Genomic DNA, 15,763 nt, shown 5'->3' on the forward strand with positions numbered 1-15,763 from the left:
TATTTTCTGCCTCCACTAGGTTCTTGCGACCTCATTCTACTGCCAGAGAAAAGACTCTAACGTGCCTGCCTTACCAACAATAATGGCTCTGTATCCAATCTATTAAGATAGGCCTCTGCCTATCTTCCTTTCATATGAGTACACTGGCACAGCAGTTTTGCTGATTCAGGGAGAGTGGGGAAACAATTTAAGGGTCTCACCTCACCCCACTATGCAACCCTACAGCTGTGTAGATCAGTCTGTTTAATGACAACAGCAGTGCTGAGACTGCATCCTTCAACGTGCCAGGACATCAACCAAACAACAATGCTACCTTTCTTGGTTCATTTCATAGGGTCTGACAACTTTTAACCACAGGAAAGAAATTGCTTTGAAGAAGTCTCTTGCTAAGTCAAGATCTTGCATAGAGCTTATGCAGGTTAGCCCTCAGGGCTCCAGGACTGTCAGCATTTCTTTTTCTGTCCCCCCCCCCCTTTTTTTTTTTTTTTTTTTTGTAAAGCTGAGTTGGACATTTTTCTTCTAAAGTTTGCTGGGGAGGGGGAATGAACAACATTTGAGTATGAAAAGCAAATTAGAATTGGGAGAAGGCAGAAAATTTCTTAGTATCACATTCATTAATCTGGAAATAAATGGATGGGTTTTAAATTTATATAGTTTATATCTCAAACTATCTGAAGTTCCAGTTTTTCGGGAAAGGGGATATAAACATAACAACAACAACAACAACATTTTGGTTGGATAATCCCACTGATTTAAATTTATATTTTCAACATTGTTTAAGGCTACATTATCAAAGAAGGGGCACTGGCTCATATAGGATGCAATGTCAATCTGTACCACTGTGTTTCTTGTTTTTGGGTTGTCTCTTCTTTCAATGGCAAGGTAATTAATTAAATTCGCATCTTGCTTTTTTGCTAAAAATCATACTCTGGGTGGCCAACAATATTAGACTATAAATAAAATAGAGAAATAAAACAAACTTATAAATAAAATCAAAATTAAAAATAATAAAAATAAACAGTGCCTGCTCGTTAAACCTGATAGAGAATGGTTTTCTTTGTATTTTGGGAAGTTTGATATATTTTGAGTGTGTCTGTGTGTGCATACATGAATTCAGTAGCTTCCAACTCTGATTAAGGAGTAAAGACACAAATGGCCAGCATGGTGTAGTAGTTTGAGCATTGGACTAGGACACTGGGAGACCAGGGTTTGAATTTCAACTTATTCATGGGAACCCAATGGGTGGCCTTGGGGAAGATACTCTCTCGGCCTCAGAGGATGGCAATGGCAACCCCCCTGTGAAGAAACTTGCCAAGAAAACCCTATGATAGGTTTGCCTTATGGTCACCATACATGGGAAACAACTTGAAGGCACACAACAACAAATAAAACAAAACTAAGGCTTTATTAAGGATAGGAAAGCTATCTGAGGGTGCTAAACTAACCAGGACCTAAACTAGTTTCACTTTGAGTAGAAATGAGAGAATTAGAGAAGAGGGGGTAAGCTCTCTAAGAATATAAATTTGCATTTCAGAGAGGTAAGGAAGGGTGGATAACAAATAAAGAAATTTGGGCTCACTCAAAACCATTTAACCCTATCAGTCATGTTTTTTCTAAAACATCTTTAAACTCGTTAAGTGATGAACATAGCTGCATTTCAAACCCACTTCAATGAGTAAGCCAATGTATAAACCAAACCTATATGAATATAAATGACTTTCCCTGTGAGCAGAAGGGCTGTAGAGTTCCAAGGTTGAATCTCAGCATGAGGAATCCTGTCTGATACCCTGGAAAGCCAGTAGTATTCCCAATACTGGGCTAGATAGACCAGTTGTTTTACATTGTACAGGATGAGTCTCCTTTATCTGAAATGCTTTGGACCAGAAGTGTTTGGGATTTTGGAATTTTTTGGATTTTGGAATACTTCCACATACATGAGATATTTTGGAGATGGATGGGGCCCAAGTTTAAACATGAAATTCATTCATGTATCACATACACCCTCTACACATAGCCTGAAGGTAAATTATTTTGTGCATGAAACAAAGTTTGTGTACATTGAACCATCAGAAAGCAAAAGTGTCACTGTCTCAGCCAACCAGGCAGACACTTTTTGATTTTTGAATATTTCAGATTTCAGAATTCCAGATAAGGGAGATTCAACCTATACTAGATGGTTTATGTGCCTAAGACATATGCCTTTACTAGATGTCACATAATGTAAAGATGATCATTTGCCTTACACACAACAGGAGAGGGGATACTTTGTCTCTCCAGAACGTTTGAACTACATCTCCCCCAGTCTTTTATCATTGGCTGGGGCTGACCATGCATAGGTTCCAAAAAATTCACCACTTCTTACAGTTTCCTCTTTACCTAGGGAGATTTCATGAATCATGGAAATTTAGTTTCCTCTCATGTCCAGTAGGATATAAAGCTTTGTAAATCTGTTTACATGTCAACCAGTTGCAAAGGTGACCTGAGATTATTTCACCCACATGCCCTATGTGGATTTCCCTGATTTAGGGGGTCATTGTCCCAACAGACAAAGACAGAGAGCAACTTTATATATTTCCATTTGCTCTCCTTTCCCTCTTCCATGTTTTGTCGGAGTCCCGCTGATGTCTTCCTCAGCAGCTGTGATGAGCTAACTCCCTCCCTCATTAGGTTATATGCAAACAGTGATGAAAGGGAACGTAGAGCCGTGTCACGTTGAGCAGTCAGGAAACAAACCTTTGACACAAAGCAGCAGGCAGATAATAAGACACTGTGGTTGACAACAAATGAGACTACACTTAATTTGCTGTGCAGTGTTCATGTAATTAGATACATTTGGTGCAGGCAAGAAAGTAGACAGCTAGAATATGGTCATGATGAATTGGGGGACCCTATGTCAGGCACTGATCATATTAATCATAAACCCCAGGCTTGGTGACTCAGTTTCTATTCCAAATATACATACACTTTCTTTTCCACAGAGAAAATATGCTGTGATTTCTGGAAGAGAATTTGTTTTGAACAAAATTTAACATGTGATTATTATGGTCATACTACAATGATTACAGGATTTTTTTTTTTAACATAGGGAAACTTTCAGGTATACCATTTGTATTAAGTGAATCTCTTCATGAATCTAGCCAGAGATCTCTGGCAACATGCCATTTTCACAAGAATGAATGAAGCCCCATGCTATTCTGAGATACATTGCAATTTCCAACATAATCTTTCAAAAGTCAGACTTCTGGCTGCTAATAAATTCAAAGCTTTTTCTTTTCTTTTCTAGTATTGAACACTTTACCATGTGGAAATGTTTTGATTCTCCAGACATAGGGGATCACGATTCCCACAATCCCCTGTCGGTGTGTTGGCTGAGCTTTATGGTGACTGTAAGTGAAAACATCTAAGGCGGGATACACACCGCCATATAGTACGTACTGTATACGTACTAGGGTTAGGAAGGGGCGGTGCTTCCGCACCCCCCTAACCCTAGTACGTATACAGTACGTACAAGATGGCGGCTCTTTTTTGCTCCGCGCGGGAGCCACGCGGTTTGGCTGCTGCGGCTCCCGCACGGAGCAAATGGCGGCGGTGGGGGAGCGCCGCAAAGCGGCGGTTTGTACCCCGCCCATAGGACCAAAGTTTATTCCATCTTGTTTTTCCAGGTTCAATAAGCATACCTATAGGTATAGCAGCAATGTTGTGCCTCAAGTTTCTGAAGTAGCCTTCTCAGTTCTGAAAAACAATTCTAACATTCACCTCTGTACCAAGCAGAGTAAGGTGGTTACCTCAGGCATCTGATTTTGAATGTCATGAAAGGGCAGCAAATGGCTTGTTATTTGATTTAATATTATTGTATTTTTTCCTGCCAGGGAGAGGCACTTGTGGGATTTTCTGCCTCAACTGCCAAACTAAACTTGGCTGGCCTCAAGTATGATCCACCTTGAATATGCCTTGCCCAGTATCCTCTATTGGGGAGAAGATATCACCTCTACAATGGCTCAAGTTTAGCTTTCCTGTAGGGAAATGGTAGATGAATCACAACCCTCCTTGTTGGACTGCAGCCCCAAGGTCTTCCTCACCATTGGCTATGCTTATTAGAGCTGAAGGGAGTTGCAACCAGCAATATCTGAAATATCACACTTTGCCCACCTGCAAGACTCTTTCTTCAGTGGGGAAAAAAACCAATTCTCCTATCCTGACTCCCTAGATTTCTTTATCTATGGTGTGTTTTCAGGCCACTTCTCAGCCAGCTTTTCCTGTAAGTACACTGGGAAGCCTGTTCTTAAGTTGTTTTTAGTCTGGAATCGGCAAAAGCCACACTCTCTGCCTTTCACACTGCATCTTCTGCCAAGGAGACAGAGGAGCTCTCTGAGTTCTCACTCAGGAAGTGCTTTAGCTTCTTGCTAGGGGCCTTCCAGTAGCAAAGTAAACTGTAAAATTTTATGTCACGTAGGGAAGTATTAAGTTAGAAACAACATTTTGCTTTTCAAAATGTTTTGGCTGTCACTTTATGGCTGTTAAATAATAAAACTGGTTAAATAAACCTGTGTGTGTTTCAGTCCAGGAGGGAAATTCGGTTAGGTGCATCTCATCCCATGACAGAAGTCTTTGACCTTCACCTATGCCAGTTACCAAGGAAGACTACAGTGACCCTCTAAGTAGACCTTTCAATTAAAGCAACAGCTCAGCCTAGTTGTCAATTTAACTATTGATAACACAGTTAATATAGGAGAATTTCAGGACCCATCAGCAGTTCTTTTATTTTGAATTCAACACACAAATAGAGATATACTCAAGCACATAGAGAGACAAAGACACAGGGCTCATTCCCACTTACATTTAAATCAGTTTGCGATTCGCTTTGATACTGGGTCAGTGAATTGATTCCAGTCAATGCGTAGTTCCTAATATAGAAGTGAAGTTTTTTAATAATTCTATGCATTCGTGTCTTTTTTGACACACTTGTCATTCACACTAGCTGGGATGTTTTTTAAAAAATGTCAATCATCGGGTAGGCGTGGTGATGCCCAACAGCCCTGGTGTTGAGGAAGCCAAGGGAGGGACCCTTCTGCCTTCCACCTCCTGACTTTCTCCCCCTCCTCAGGCATCCTCCTTTTCATGGGCAGGAGAAAGTAGTGGCAAATCTCCTCTGAACAAACCTTGCAAACTGTGGTGCAACAGTTTTAGTTCTGAACTATGACTCTGGACACCAGGATTGCTCAGCCATGGAAATGTGCTGGGTGACCTTGAACAGTCACACTCTCTCAGCCTCAGGGGAAGGCAATGGCAAACCTCTCCGGAACAAACCTTCCGCCTTCCACCTTTCTCCCCCTCCTCAGGCACCCTCCTTTTACAGGGCAGGTCCTCCATTGGGGTGGGGGAGTCCGGGAGGTGCAGTGGGAATCTATAGCACCCTAATCAAGTGGGGGCCCCTCGCTACAGTTCAGGGTGCCAGCACTCCAAGAGTCCGAAGGTGGGAGCAGCAGGAAGAGGAGAAGCTGCAGGAGGAGGAGGAGTGGCGGTGGCGGCCCTGGAGGCCCTAAATGTCCCATGGTGACAGGAGTGGGGCTGCCTAGAGCATCCACTGGCCCTGCCTCCTCCAGCCGCAGCTTGCTCTTTGCTGTGGGGCTGGGCAGGGAGGGCGAAGATGCCAGGCAGGGGCTCTGTGAGGGATGGGCAGGTGGCAGAGCTTGGCACGGGTGGTTTATATCATAATGGGAACAAGCCCAGAATTAACTGTTAAATTGCACATGCTTGGCTGGATATGCTCATTGCTATACTGAAGCTCTGAATGATGGAGTTTGCGTCCTGAGGATGGGCCAATTCAGGTTCAAAGGCGTTTTCAAACAATAAGGACCGAGTTGTTGCTGTTGTTATATGCCTTCAAGTTGTTCCCAACCCTAATCATGGGATTTTCTTAGCAAGATTTGCCTTTCTCTGGGTTTGAAAGTGTGTGACTTGTCCAAGGTAACCCAGTGAGTTTCTATGGCAAAGTAGGGATTTGAACCCTAGTCTCCAGCTGTAATCCAATGCTTAACCTACTACACTATACTTGGTGCCCAAGAGATGAGGTTCCAATCCTATTCTTTCACTCACCTGAGAGTAAGCATCATTGAATTAAATGATGCTTACATTTGAGAAGAACTTTTACATTTATTTTAAAATTTTATTTGTAACATTTATATTCCTCTCCTATTTACATGTAATCTGAGGATGGCTAGTAACAACAACAAACAGATAAGTTATTGCATAATTGAATAAAGAACACAAAATCTCATCTAAAAGAAAAGTCATTGTCTATGCCAAAAAATGTATGACACAAGAGGCAACTGAAACTTGGAGGAGAGACCATTGTTCAACCAAGATGCTACTTCTGAGAAATCCCTCTGCTGCTGACTCATACAACAAGAAGAAGATGGTGGCCTCCCCAGTCAAATAAGGGCCTCCCCAGTCAAATCCAAAACCTGGCCAGGTGGTGGTGGTGGGGAAACCTACAGTGCTTCAGTTACCTGGGTTCCTAATAATTTAAGACTTCAGATATATTAGTACAGCCAGCCTTCTGTATCCATGGATTTTTTACCCATGGATTCAACCATCTATGGCTTGAAAAATTAAAAAAAACTCCAAAAATCAAAGTTTGATTTTGTCATTTTAGAAAATGGACACCATTTTTACTATGACATTGTATTTAATGGGTCTTGAGCACCCAATACGTTTTTGGTATCCTCTGGGGGTCGTGGCACTAAACCCCAGTGGATACCAAGGACCCAGTGTACTAAAACGGGCCTGCAAACTAATAGGAAAACAGTGCATATCTTCAAATGCTGGTTTAATGTGGTGTATTAAGGACACATGCATCAGCACAACCTTCGCTGTCCTGATCTTTCCATGCGGAGTACACAACAGTAATTATTATTATTATTATTATTATTATTATTAACATTTATTTATAGAGCTCTGTAAAGTTTGCACAGCACTTTACATAGTAAGGGCAAAATAAAAAAAGAATAAAAAAGAATAAAAACCTGCCAAGTGGCGTACAATCTAAAACAACAACATTACATGATTACAATATCTCTAAAATAATACTAACTAGTATACAATAAAGACAAAGCAAGCAGCAGATTAGCAACCAGTACAGTCCTCCCTTCACTTACGTGGGGGATCCGTTCTGGACCCCCCCACCCACGTAAGGGAAAAAACATGGATGCTCAAGCCCCATTCAAATGAATGGGGCTCGTGCCTGTGGTGGTGGAATGCAGGGCGCACGCCACAAGAGCGCACACCATTGTTTTCTTCTGGTGCGCGCCTCCTTTCTTTCTGGCGTGGCTTCCAGCTTATGCTGGAAGCCGCCTAAAATGCCTCCCTAAACAAGAGTGTCTTCAATTTGGCCTTAAAATTTGGAATGCCTCCCTAAACAAGAGTGTCTTCAATTTGGCCTTAAAGTTAGCCAAGGAAGTAATGGTTCTTAATTGTGTGGGAAAGAGATTCCAGGCACGGGGAACAACATAGGAGAAGGGGCGGATTCAAGCAGGGGAAGAGGAGACCCTTGGCTGGGTCAGGAGACCAGTGACATAAGATCTCAATGCACATGGAGGGTGGTAAGGAGAGATGAGTGCTGGCAATTAAGAGGGAGCCAAGCCATGGAAGGGCTTTAAAGGTCAGAAGAAGAATTTTATATTGGTTTCTGAAAGGAATGGGGAGCCAACGGAGGGATAACAATAAGGGGGCAACATGATCAAAGCTATGGGTCCAGGAGTGCTGGTGGTGCAGTGGTAAAATGCCTGTACTGCAGCCACTCACTCACAAACCGCAAGATTGCGAGTTCAATACCAGCCAAGGGCTCAAGATTGACTCAGGCTTGCATCTTTCTGAGGTTGCTAAAATGAGTACCCAGCTTGTTGGAGGCAATTAGCTTACACATTGTAAACCACTTAAGGAGTGCTTGAGTGCACTGATAAGAGGTATAGAAATATACTTGCCATTGCTATTGCTACGGGTGGAGAAGATGGTCCTGGCTGCTGAGTGTTGCACAGAGATTAGAAGGCTAAGGTGGGAAATAGGAAGACCCTCTAGCAATGAGCTGCAATAATCCAGGCATGATATCACCAATGCATGCACCAAAGTCTTTGTCATTGAAACAGAAAGAAACGGTCAAATTATGACAAGGTTATAAAGAAAGAATCTGTATGACTTGGCTGTAGCCTGGATCTGTGGAGTGAACGATAATGAAGAGTCAAATAGGAAGCTAAGACTATGGGCCTCAATGACAGTTTGAATAGAAATGTCATTCACAGTAATTGACAAAGAACACTGTAAAGATGGCTTGGGTGGGAAGACAAGTAGCTCAGTTTTGGCCATGTTGAGCTACAGACATTGGTGAATCATCCACTCAGAAACAGCAGGAAGACATGATGATAATTGCTGCTCAACACCCAGAGAAATCTGGGATAGAGAAGTAAAGCAGGGTGTCATCGGTGTACGGGTGATAGTGAAAGCTGTAGGAGCTAACAGGATTTCACAAGGCCAGAGTATAAAGGGAGAACAGAAAAGGACCCAAGACAGGGGCAGAAACCTGACCTCCTGTAACCACTGTAAAAGTTCTGTTTGACAGGTAATCTAACTATGAACCTGCCTGTACATGGATAATTGTAGTGATGACTATTCCCGGATCAACCACCAGTTTGAAACAGCTGGAGCTGGAAAATGACACTCCATTCAGATGACGCAATTATGGAATCCTAGGATATGCAGTTTAGGAGGGCCATTTAGAACTTTCAGCCAGAGAGCTCTAGAGTCTCAGCAAACTACAAACCCCAAGATTCGATAGGATGTTGCAATGCCAGTAAAAGTGAAAGAGTGCTATGTGTAGCCCCTTTGACAGTGAAACCAGTCAGGCTTCCAGCAGACCTCAGGAGCATTCCCAATCTAGTAACCTGGGCCTAACATAGAAGTGCGACCTCAGCCAGAAGATGCAACAGGATGTTTCGTAGACAGCAAATCCACCTATCCATAGCACTTCAAACTTATCAGGGTTCAGCGTTTGTTTATTGGCCATCTACTTTGTTACTGATGCTAGACATTTATCTAGCACATGCTTGGCTTCACTTGATCCTGATGTATGTGAAACCACCTGGTGCAATCATTAGAAGTTTTTTTTGGGGGGGGGGAAGTATCATCAATATGTGGCTGACTCTTCATTCTCTAAATGGCAGTGAATTTGCTGCTATTAGGGAATCATACTGATGTTCAAAAGGCAGCACAATGGTGATAGGGCCAAACAAGTATCTCTTAATGTTACCATCTAGAACTAATTTTGCAGGAAGAAGAGGGACCATTTCCATCTTACCAACAAATAGAACTGGTCCAGGAGGACATCATGGCACCAGAAGCAGCTGAGAGGCCAAAGAGAATCTACAGAGATATTATCCAGTCTCTTTTCCTTTACAGGTCAGTGATAAAATCAGTACAGAAGCCAGACTAGAATTAGTCGAGATAACATTCTCTAAACATGCCTGAACAATCACTATTCTCTGGCTCAGGAAAGGGATTTTATATCAAAGGTGACAGTTATTACAGTCCTTCATGTCTGAAGAAGGCTTCATAAGGAGAGGGGCATAACTTTTTATTTTTAAAATGTAATTGTGGATGTCATTCTCTCCTGTATTAACCATTTTCTGAACACATACATCAACCTCTTAAGGCTCAATTTCACCAGCAAAGCAGGTAAAGAATTGAAAGAGAAAGTGGCAGGCCTAACACTTGCAAACAGTTTGGTGACATCCTCAGACCACACCAAATAAGCAAGATTGCAAAGATGGCTAGATAGTGCACTGGACAACACCCCTCCTCAGCTTTAATCCATATAAATGGTGCTGATGTGAGCATGTTGATCCTCAAACTGCCTTGGAAATAAGGATGTAAAAAATACTTAGACATTCTCTTGTCCTTGGGGGGAAAATGTAGTCTACTGCCACAAAATTTTGTGATTTGGTGTGAAATATGCATTTGCACACAAAAATTGTATTGTTCAAAACATACTGTTTCTTGTGCAAAGACTATTTTGCACAAAAGTTGCATCCTTGCTTGCAAATTTGTCACAATAGGATTACAAGGCTACCAAGCCATCTCTTCTCACAGAGATTCTAACCAGTCTCTTGGCAGTCAAGAAACCTTTGATGCAGGATGGCTCCTTGAGGATAAAATGGCAGCAGAAACAATACTTCTTTGCTGTCATATTTGCCTGTTATTACACACTCCTATTGTATTTAGTTGCTCATGGATAAAATTGTACTACACAAAACTCAGGTTGAGAGGTGAGAGAATGAAAGCTCCCTTTCCCTCAAAGCTGTAAACTCAAGACACAGTTGGAGGATCTATCTGGGACTAGAAGAATTGATGCTAACATGTAGGTGGCAACTGTTCATGAATCAAGATCCCTACATTTCAATGCTTCAGCCTACATACTGGGCCTCAGGGGTGAAGGGAGGGAATCTCAGGGTGAGAATGCTGCCATGGGCAGTGTGTGTAAGTAAGTGTGCATGCATCTTCAAGTCACCTGTCATTTGATGATGAACCCATGAATTTCACACGGTTTTCTTGGGCAAGGAATACTCAGATGTGGTTTTGCCAGTTATGTCCTCTGAAATATAGCCTATAATATCTGGTATTCATCAGTGGTCCCTCTTCAAAATACTAACCAGGGCTGACCCTACTTAGTTTCTAAGATCTGATGAAATCTGATGCCTTTAGGGTATATACATGAATATATTTTTCTCATTTGTTAGACTTGATTTTTTTTTATTTGATGCTTAAAGACATCATTATGGTATGCTCGATTGAGAAATTACAAAGGGGCATCCCTAAGTCTAAGATTTCAGTCCTGAAATCTCAGGATCTGGGATAGTCCTGACCTGGCAACCCTATCTACAACATAGACTTCTAGATGTTTAAATTAAATTAAATTATTAAAAGAATCTTTTTAAAAATGTGTAATTTTAGGCAATATTTATTAATTCATTCATTTGATTTATATCCTATGTTTCTCCCAAAATGGGAACTAAAGTAGCTTTACTGTCATCTACAGGGGCTAGTTTCAGTTTTATAAAAATTTTTAAATGCTTGTATTATAATAATAATAACAACAACAATAATATTTACTTCTTACCTGCCTCTCCCCATGGATCAAGGTGGGGAACAACAATTAGCAAACATTAGTTAAAAAGACATTGGTTAGAACGCACATCAATTCAGAGAACAAACAAGATGTACAATATCAAAACAATCTACATTTAAAATTCATCATTTGACATTCACAATTCCAAATCATCTGATGCACACACTATGTCATTGTGTGTGTGTGTGTGTGTGTGTGTGTGTGTGTGTGTGTAAAGAGAGTAACATTATATATACAGCGAAACCCATACACAGATATACTGTAAAATCCATACACATAACTGTGGTCAAGTTTTTATTGTTCTTGCAAATTCTCCCTTGCCCTGCTACTGCCTTGATGGGGTATTTTGCTGCAGTGATCAACATGCTAGCCATTCAATGATAAATCTGAGAAAGTGCTATGCAGGGTAACCACTGAAGCACATTTTGTCCCAGGCACAGTGCCTGGTATTTTTTTGGCAATAATGAAGCCAGTTAATACCCTTTTCAAAGACCTCCACAGCTCCCCATTGCATGAAATTGCCCAGCTGTCAGACCTTCAGTCTTGCCTTCATCCCTCACAGCAGTTCCTCTCCTTCTCAAAAAGGGGGATATCCGGAAACAGAGCATTCCAAGAGAGGAGGAAGGAGGAGGAAATGCCTCAGCTGCACAGCTCTTCATTACCTTATGATATTCAACAGATTTGTCTCCTTGCTGACTGCAAGAGGATTTAGAAACAGCCACAGCAGCCCCTTGACACCTCTCTCTGGAGACATTTTCTTTTTCTTCAAAGTTTTTAATCATCCTCCATGGCAGAAAGTCAGTCCCTATCTATCATTTGTGGCTGAAAAACCTCCCCTCCAACATGAGCCCATCAGAAACACTGTGGTGTGCCTATGACACACCAAGAAGGGCCTACAACAAGGATGAATGATGATTCAGATTAACGATGGAAAGAATATTTGACAATATATGCAAAAAATATTTTTTAAATGTTGCTTGAGAGTTGGCAAATGCCAATGAGAAGAATACTAAACTGACCAAAATCTTGGTAATTTGGGACTTATATTGCACAAATTTGTATGTGGAATTTTGTGTGTGCGCGTGCACACATGAAAAACTGTCTTTTGTGAAAAACTAGGACATGTAAATTTTGCATAGAAGAAGACTTAAACTGTGATTACTCTTTGCAAACGATAGTTTTGGAAGACTTTCTCACAGTAGAAAGAAAACTGGTAAAATATTTCATTGATTCCTTTAAGAACAAAGTTAGCAGAATCAACATTTGTTGTTGTTGTTGTTGTGTGCCTTCAATTTGTTTCTGACTTATGGCAACCCTAAGGTGAACCATCATGGCACTTTTGGCATGTTTCTTCAGAGGGGGTTTGCCACAGCCATCCTCTAAGGCTAAGAGAGTGTGACTTGCCCAGGGTCACCCAGTGGATTTCATGGCCAAGTATGGATATGAGCCCTGTTCTCCAGAGTCATAGTCCAATGCTCAAAGGAACATACACACTCAATAAGTCCAGCATGATCACAACAGAGAGATAGATATACAATTTATTTTATCAATTTGCTTTATATCCCACCTTGCTTTCAGAACTCCAAATGGCTCATAACAAAATTAAAAACAATACATGACACCAGAATTGATTTTTTAAAAATTTCTCAGAGCTAATTTACATACTATGTAGCTGAGATTTATTCTCCTTAATTTTACTTCTTGGCAAGTATGAAGGGGGCTCAACTCAGATCAGGACCTCTGTGTGGTACTAGCAAAGGATAAAACCTTCTCCTTCCAATTGTTTTGCAAGAGCTAAAAAATAGGTGTGGGGAGCATTACCTTTAACAATGCTCAAAAGTTTTCTCCCCTTTATTAGCCATGTAGTCATAGAGTCATAGTCCTTGTGCAGGGTGCTGAATTGAGAGGGGGGAATGGCTGAGGGGAGAGGTTAAACCTCCCTGATCTGTACTTTATTAGTGCTTTTTAAAACACATACGCACACACACACACACACACACACACATTTCTAGCTTTTTTGACTGCAAAGATATCCTTGAAAACAACATTAGCCAAACATCCAGAAGAATATCTAACAAAGAAAGCAACTCTATGTTCTCTTCTTTAGGAATAAAACCTACTGAATTCACTGGGGGTTACATCTGTATAAAATATATATGGGATTGTAGTGCACAGATTTTTGTAGCTAAGAGCAAGGTTCAGTGTCCTAGAACTCTCTATGTTCCTTGGAAATTCAGAGTTAATATTGCAAAATGGCAGAAAACCAACTACAATACACCTGCAGAAAGTATTGTACAAAAGTGGACTAAATTGAGTACATGTGAACAATGTAAGTTACAAAGTTCAGCTCTTCTTGGTGCAGATTGTCTTGGGGACAACAACAACAATAATGCCACCACCATTAACAACCACAACTGTGGAGAATACACTCAGCCATAGCCACAACGATGCACCGAACAGCCCATCTATCTACAACCGGAACTTCTGTTTCATACAACAAACAACTGTTGGTACTTTTGCCCCCTAATACATTAAATGTCATTGTATTTTCCTAGTCTAGACCCACCCTCTATCCATGATAAAACTATAGGTTGTTTGCATATAGCTGTCTAATTTATTCTGCTTGTTAGTCTCTAGAAGGAGCAAAGAGATACAGAGACCATCAAGTCTTGGTCTTATAGCTCTCTACTATAAATCTTGTCTTTTAACCCTTAGCCCAATGATCCCAAATTTCAATCTTTGGCAGTATCTCAGACTAGAAAATGCATTTTAAAAAGAAAAGCAAAAGTTATATTCTTAGGTGCGTTACAGACCGCCCTCAAGCGGGTGGTCTGCCGCCGCCGCCATTTGCTGCGGAGGGAAGCCCCAGCAGCCAGACCACAAGGCTTCCCGGTGCAGCAAAAAAGGAGCGCTGAAATGGCGCTCCTTTTCAAAACGTGGAAGTGGTGCCGCAAGGGGCAAAGCGCGCCCTTGCGGCATCACTTCTGCCGTGACACGTCTGGATGCTATGCGTCCAAGACATCAAAATGGCGGCACCCATGTGGATGGGTGCCGCCATTTACAACGCGCTCCGTGCGTGTTGGGGCCAGGGCCGGTTAGGAAGGGGCAACTCTTCCTAACCTTACCATGCCCCTTCCTAACCCTAGCACGCACGGAGCACGTCGTAAGTGGCGGTCTGTAACCCGCCTTCGAATGCTGGATTAGGTGTCCAGAACCCAGTTTCTTCACTTGTCTTGTATGAATCAAGGAGCATGCACAGAAGTGATGGTCAGTTATGGAGCTATTTGCTCAACTGACAAACTATACATGAATATATATATATATGCCACAGTGATTTCTCTAATTTGATGGTGTCCAGTGTCCATACCACAATCACATTCAGGTTAGGAAACTTTCATAGAGAAAAGATTAATGGGTATGATGATGACAGAATGGTTTAAAGAGTGATATAGAAAATGAGGCCTTGCTTGCTATGTAGATTATATTAGATGTCTTCTTTTCCCCTGCCATTAAAGTGAAACACAGAAAGGAGGAAGCTAAACCATCAGAACAAAGTTGAAATACTTACCCATGTATAGCATGGATGGAGTGAGGTTCATAATGGTATCGTCCTTCCTGGTGGCGCATGTCAATTGGCAAAGGAGAATGGAATGCTGGAAAAATATGCTGTGGAACTGTGGAAGGCAAAAGAAGAAAGAAAGAACTTTTTAAAAAATCCTTGCTTGTTGTATTTTTTTTTTAAAAAAACATACACACAGTTTCAAAGGCACTAAAGCTCCATGCATTTCAGAGCAAGTGCGGAGCCAGACAAGGGGGTCTTCGTGATAGCAGTGCTAGAGTACACCAGAGAAGTGGAATGAATAAATAATCAAAGTCATTTGGAGAAATCCTACATCTTCGACATAAAAGATCTCCAACAGGGTTTTTGACAAAGACAAGCAACCAAGGGCTCTTTGAACTGAAGGAGATTATAGGAAGCACCAAGGAATGTTAGGCTCTCAACGCAAATCAGAGTCGACAGAGCTTGGCGGAACCCACACCGGCATCATTTCCACTGCCAGGAATGGTAGCAGAAACACCTTTCTTTAAAAGGTGGAGAGAGATTGAGCATGGCGCTTGAAAATATTTGCCCAAGGGTGGAAAAGCAAGTAGAGAACAAATGTGAACTCTGAGTGTAGCAAGAACTGGCTGGAAATGTGGCTGTGGTTCAGAGGAAGGAGACTAAATCTGCCCTCACTTGTCATCATTTGTGACCCTGTTTTTATTCATGTTTCCTCTTTCATAAAGTGGTCTCTGGAGATACTGAATACCTACTGTGATTTATGAAAATGAGGGGTGCTAATATGCATGACTAGTCCCTAAAGTTAATCATGAGAAGATTTGAGAGTTGTCAAACAAATGAAAAAAATTGCTAATTTAAGATTTCCCCACTGTACAAAATGGATAATGGAGCCACATATTGGTAAACCACAATTACTTTAACAACTTGAGAATAGGCCACTGGATGAGTGATTTAGAGTAGGGTGATGAATACAAGGCCCTTCAAATATTACAGAACTCCAGTTCCCATCATGTTTGATCACTGGC

The 15,763-nt window shown here is 41.4% G+C and overlaps 1 protein-coding gene across 2 annotated transcripts in view; it reads right to left on the reverse strand.

The window, feature by feature from the left end:
- Positions 1–15,763, reverse strand: part of GLI2 (GLI family zinc finger 2) — a 324,723-nt gene that overhangs the window by 98,578 nt on the left and 210,382 nt on the right. For both annotated transcript variants that reach the window (XM_042445196.1, XM_042445197.1), the window contains one exon: positions 14,745–14,850. In XM_042445196.1, the coding sequence (XP_042301130.1) occupies positions 14,745–14,850 (106 nt within the window). The remainder of the gene's footprint in view (positions 1–14,744; positions 14,851–15,763) is intronic.

Source organism: Sceloporus undulatus, chromosome 1, assembly GCF_019175285.1.
Source record: "Sceloporus undulatus isolate JIND9_A2432 ecotype Alabama chromosome 1, SceUnd_v1.1, whole genome shotgun sequence".
Classification (NCBI taxonomy): Eukaryota; Metazoa; Chordata; class Lepidosauria; order Squamata; family Phrynosomatidae; genus Sceloporus; species Sceloporus undulatus.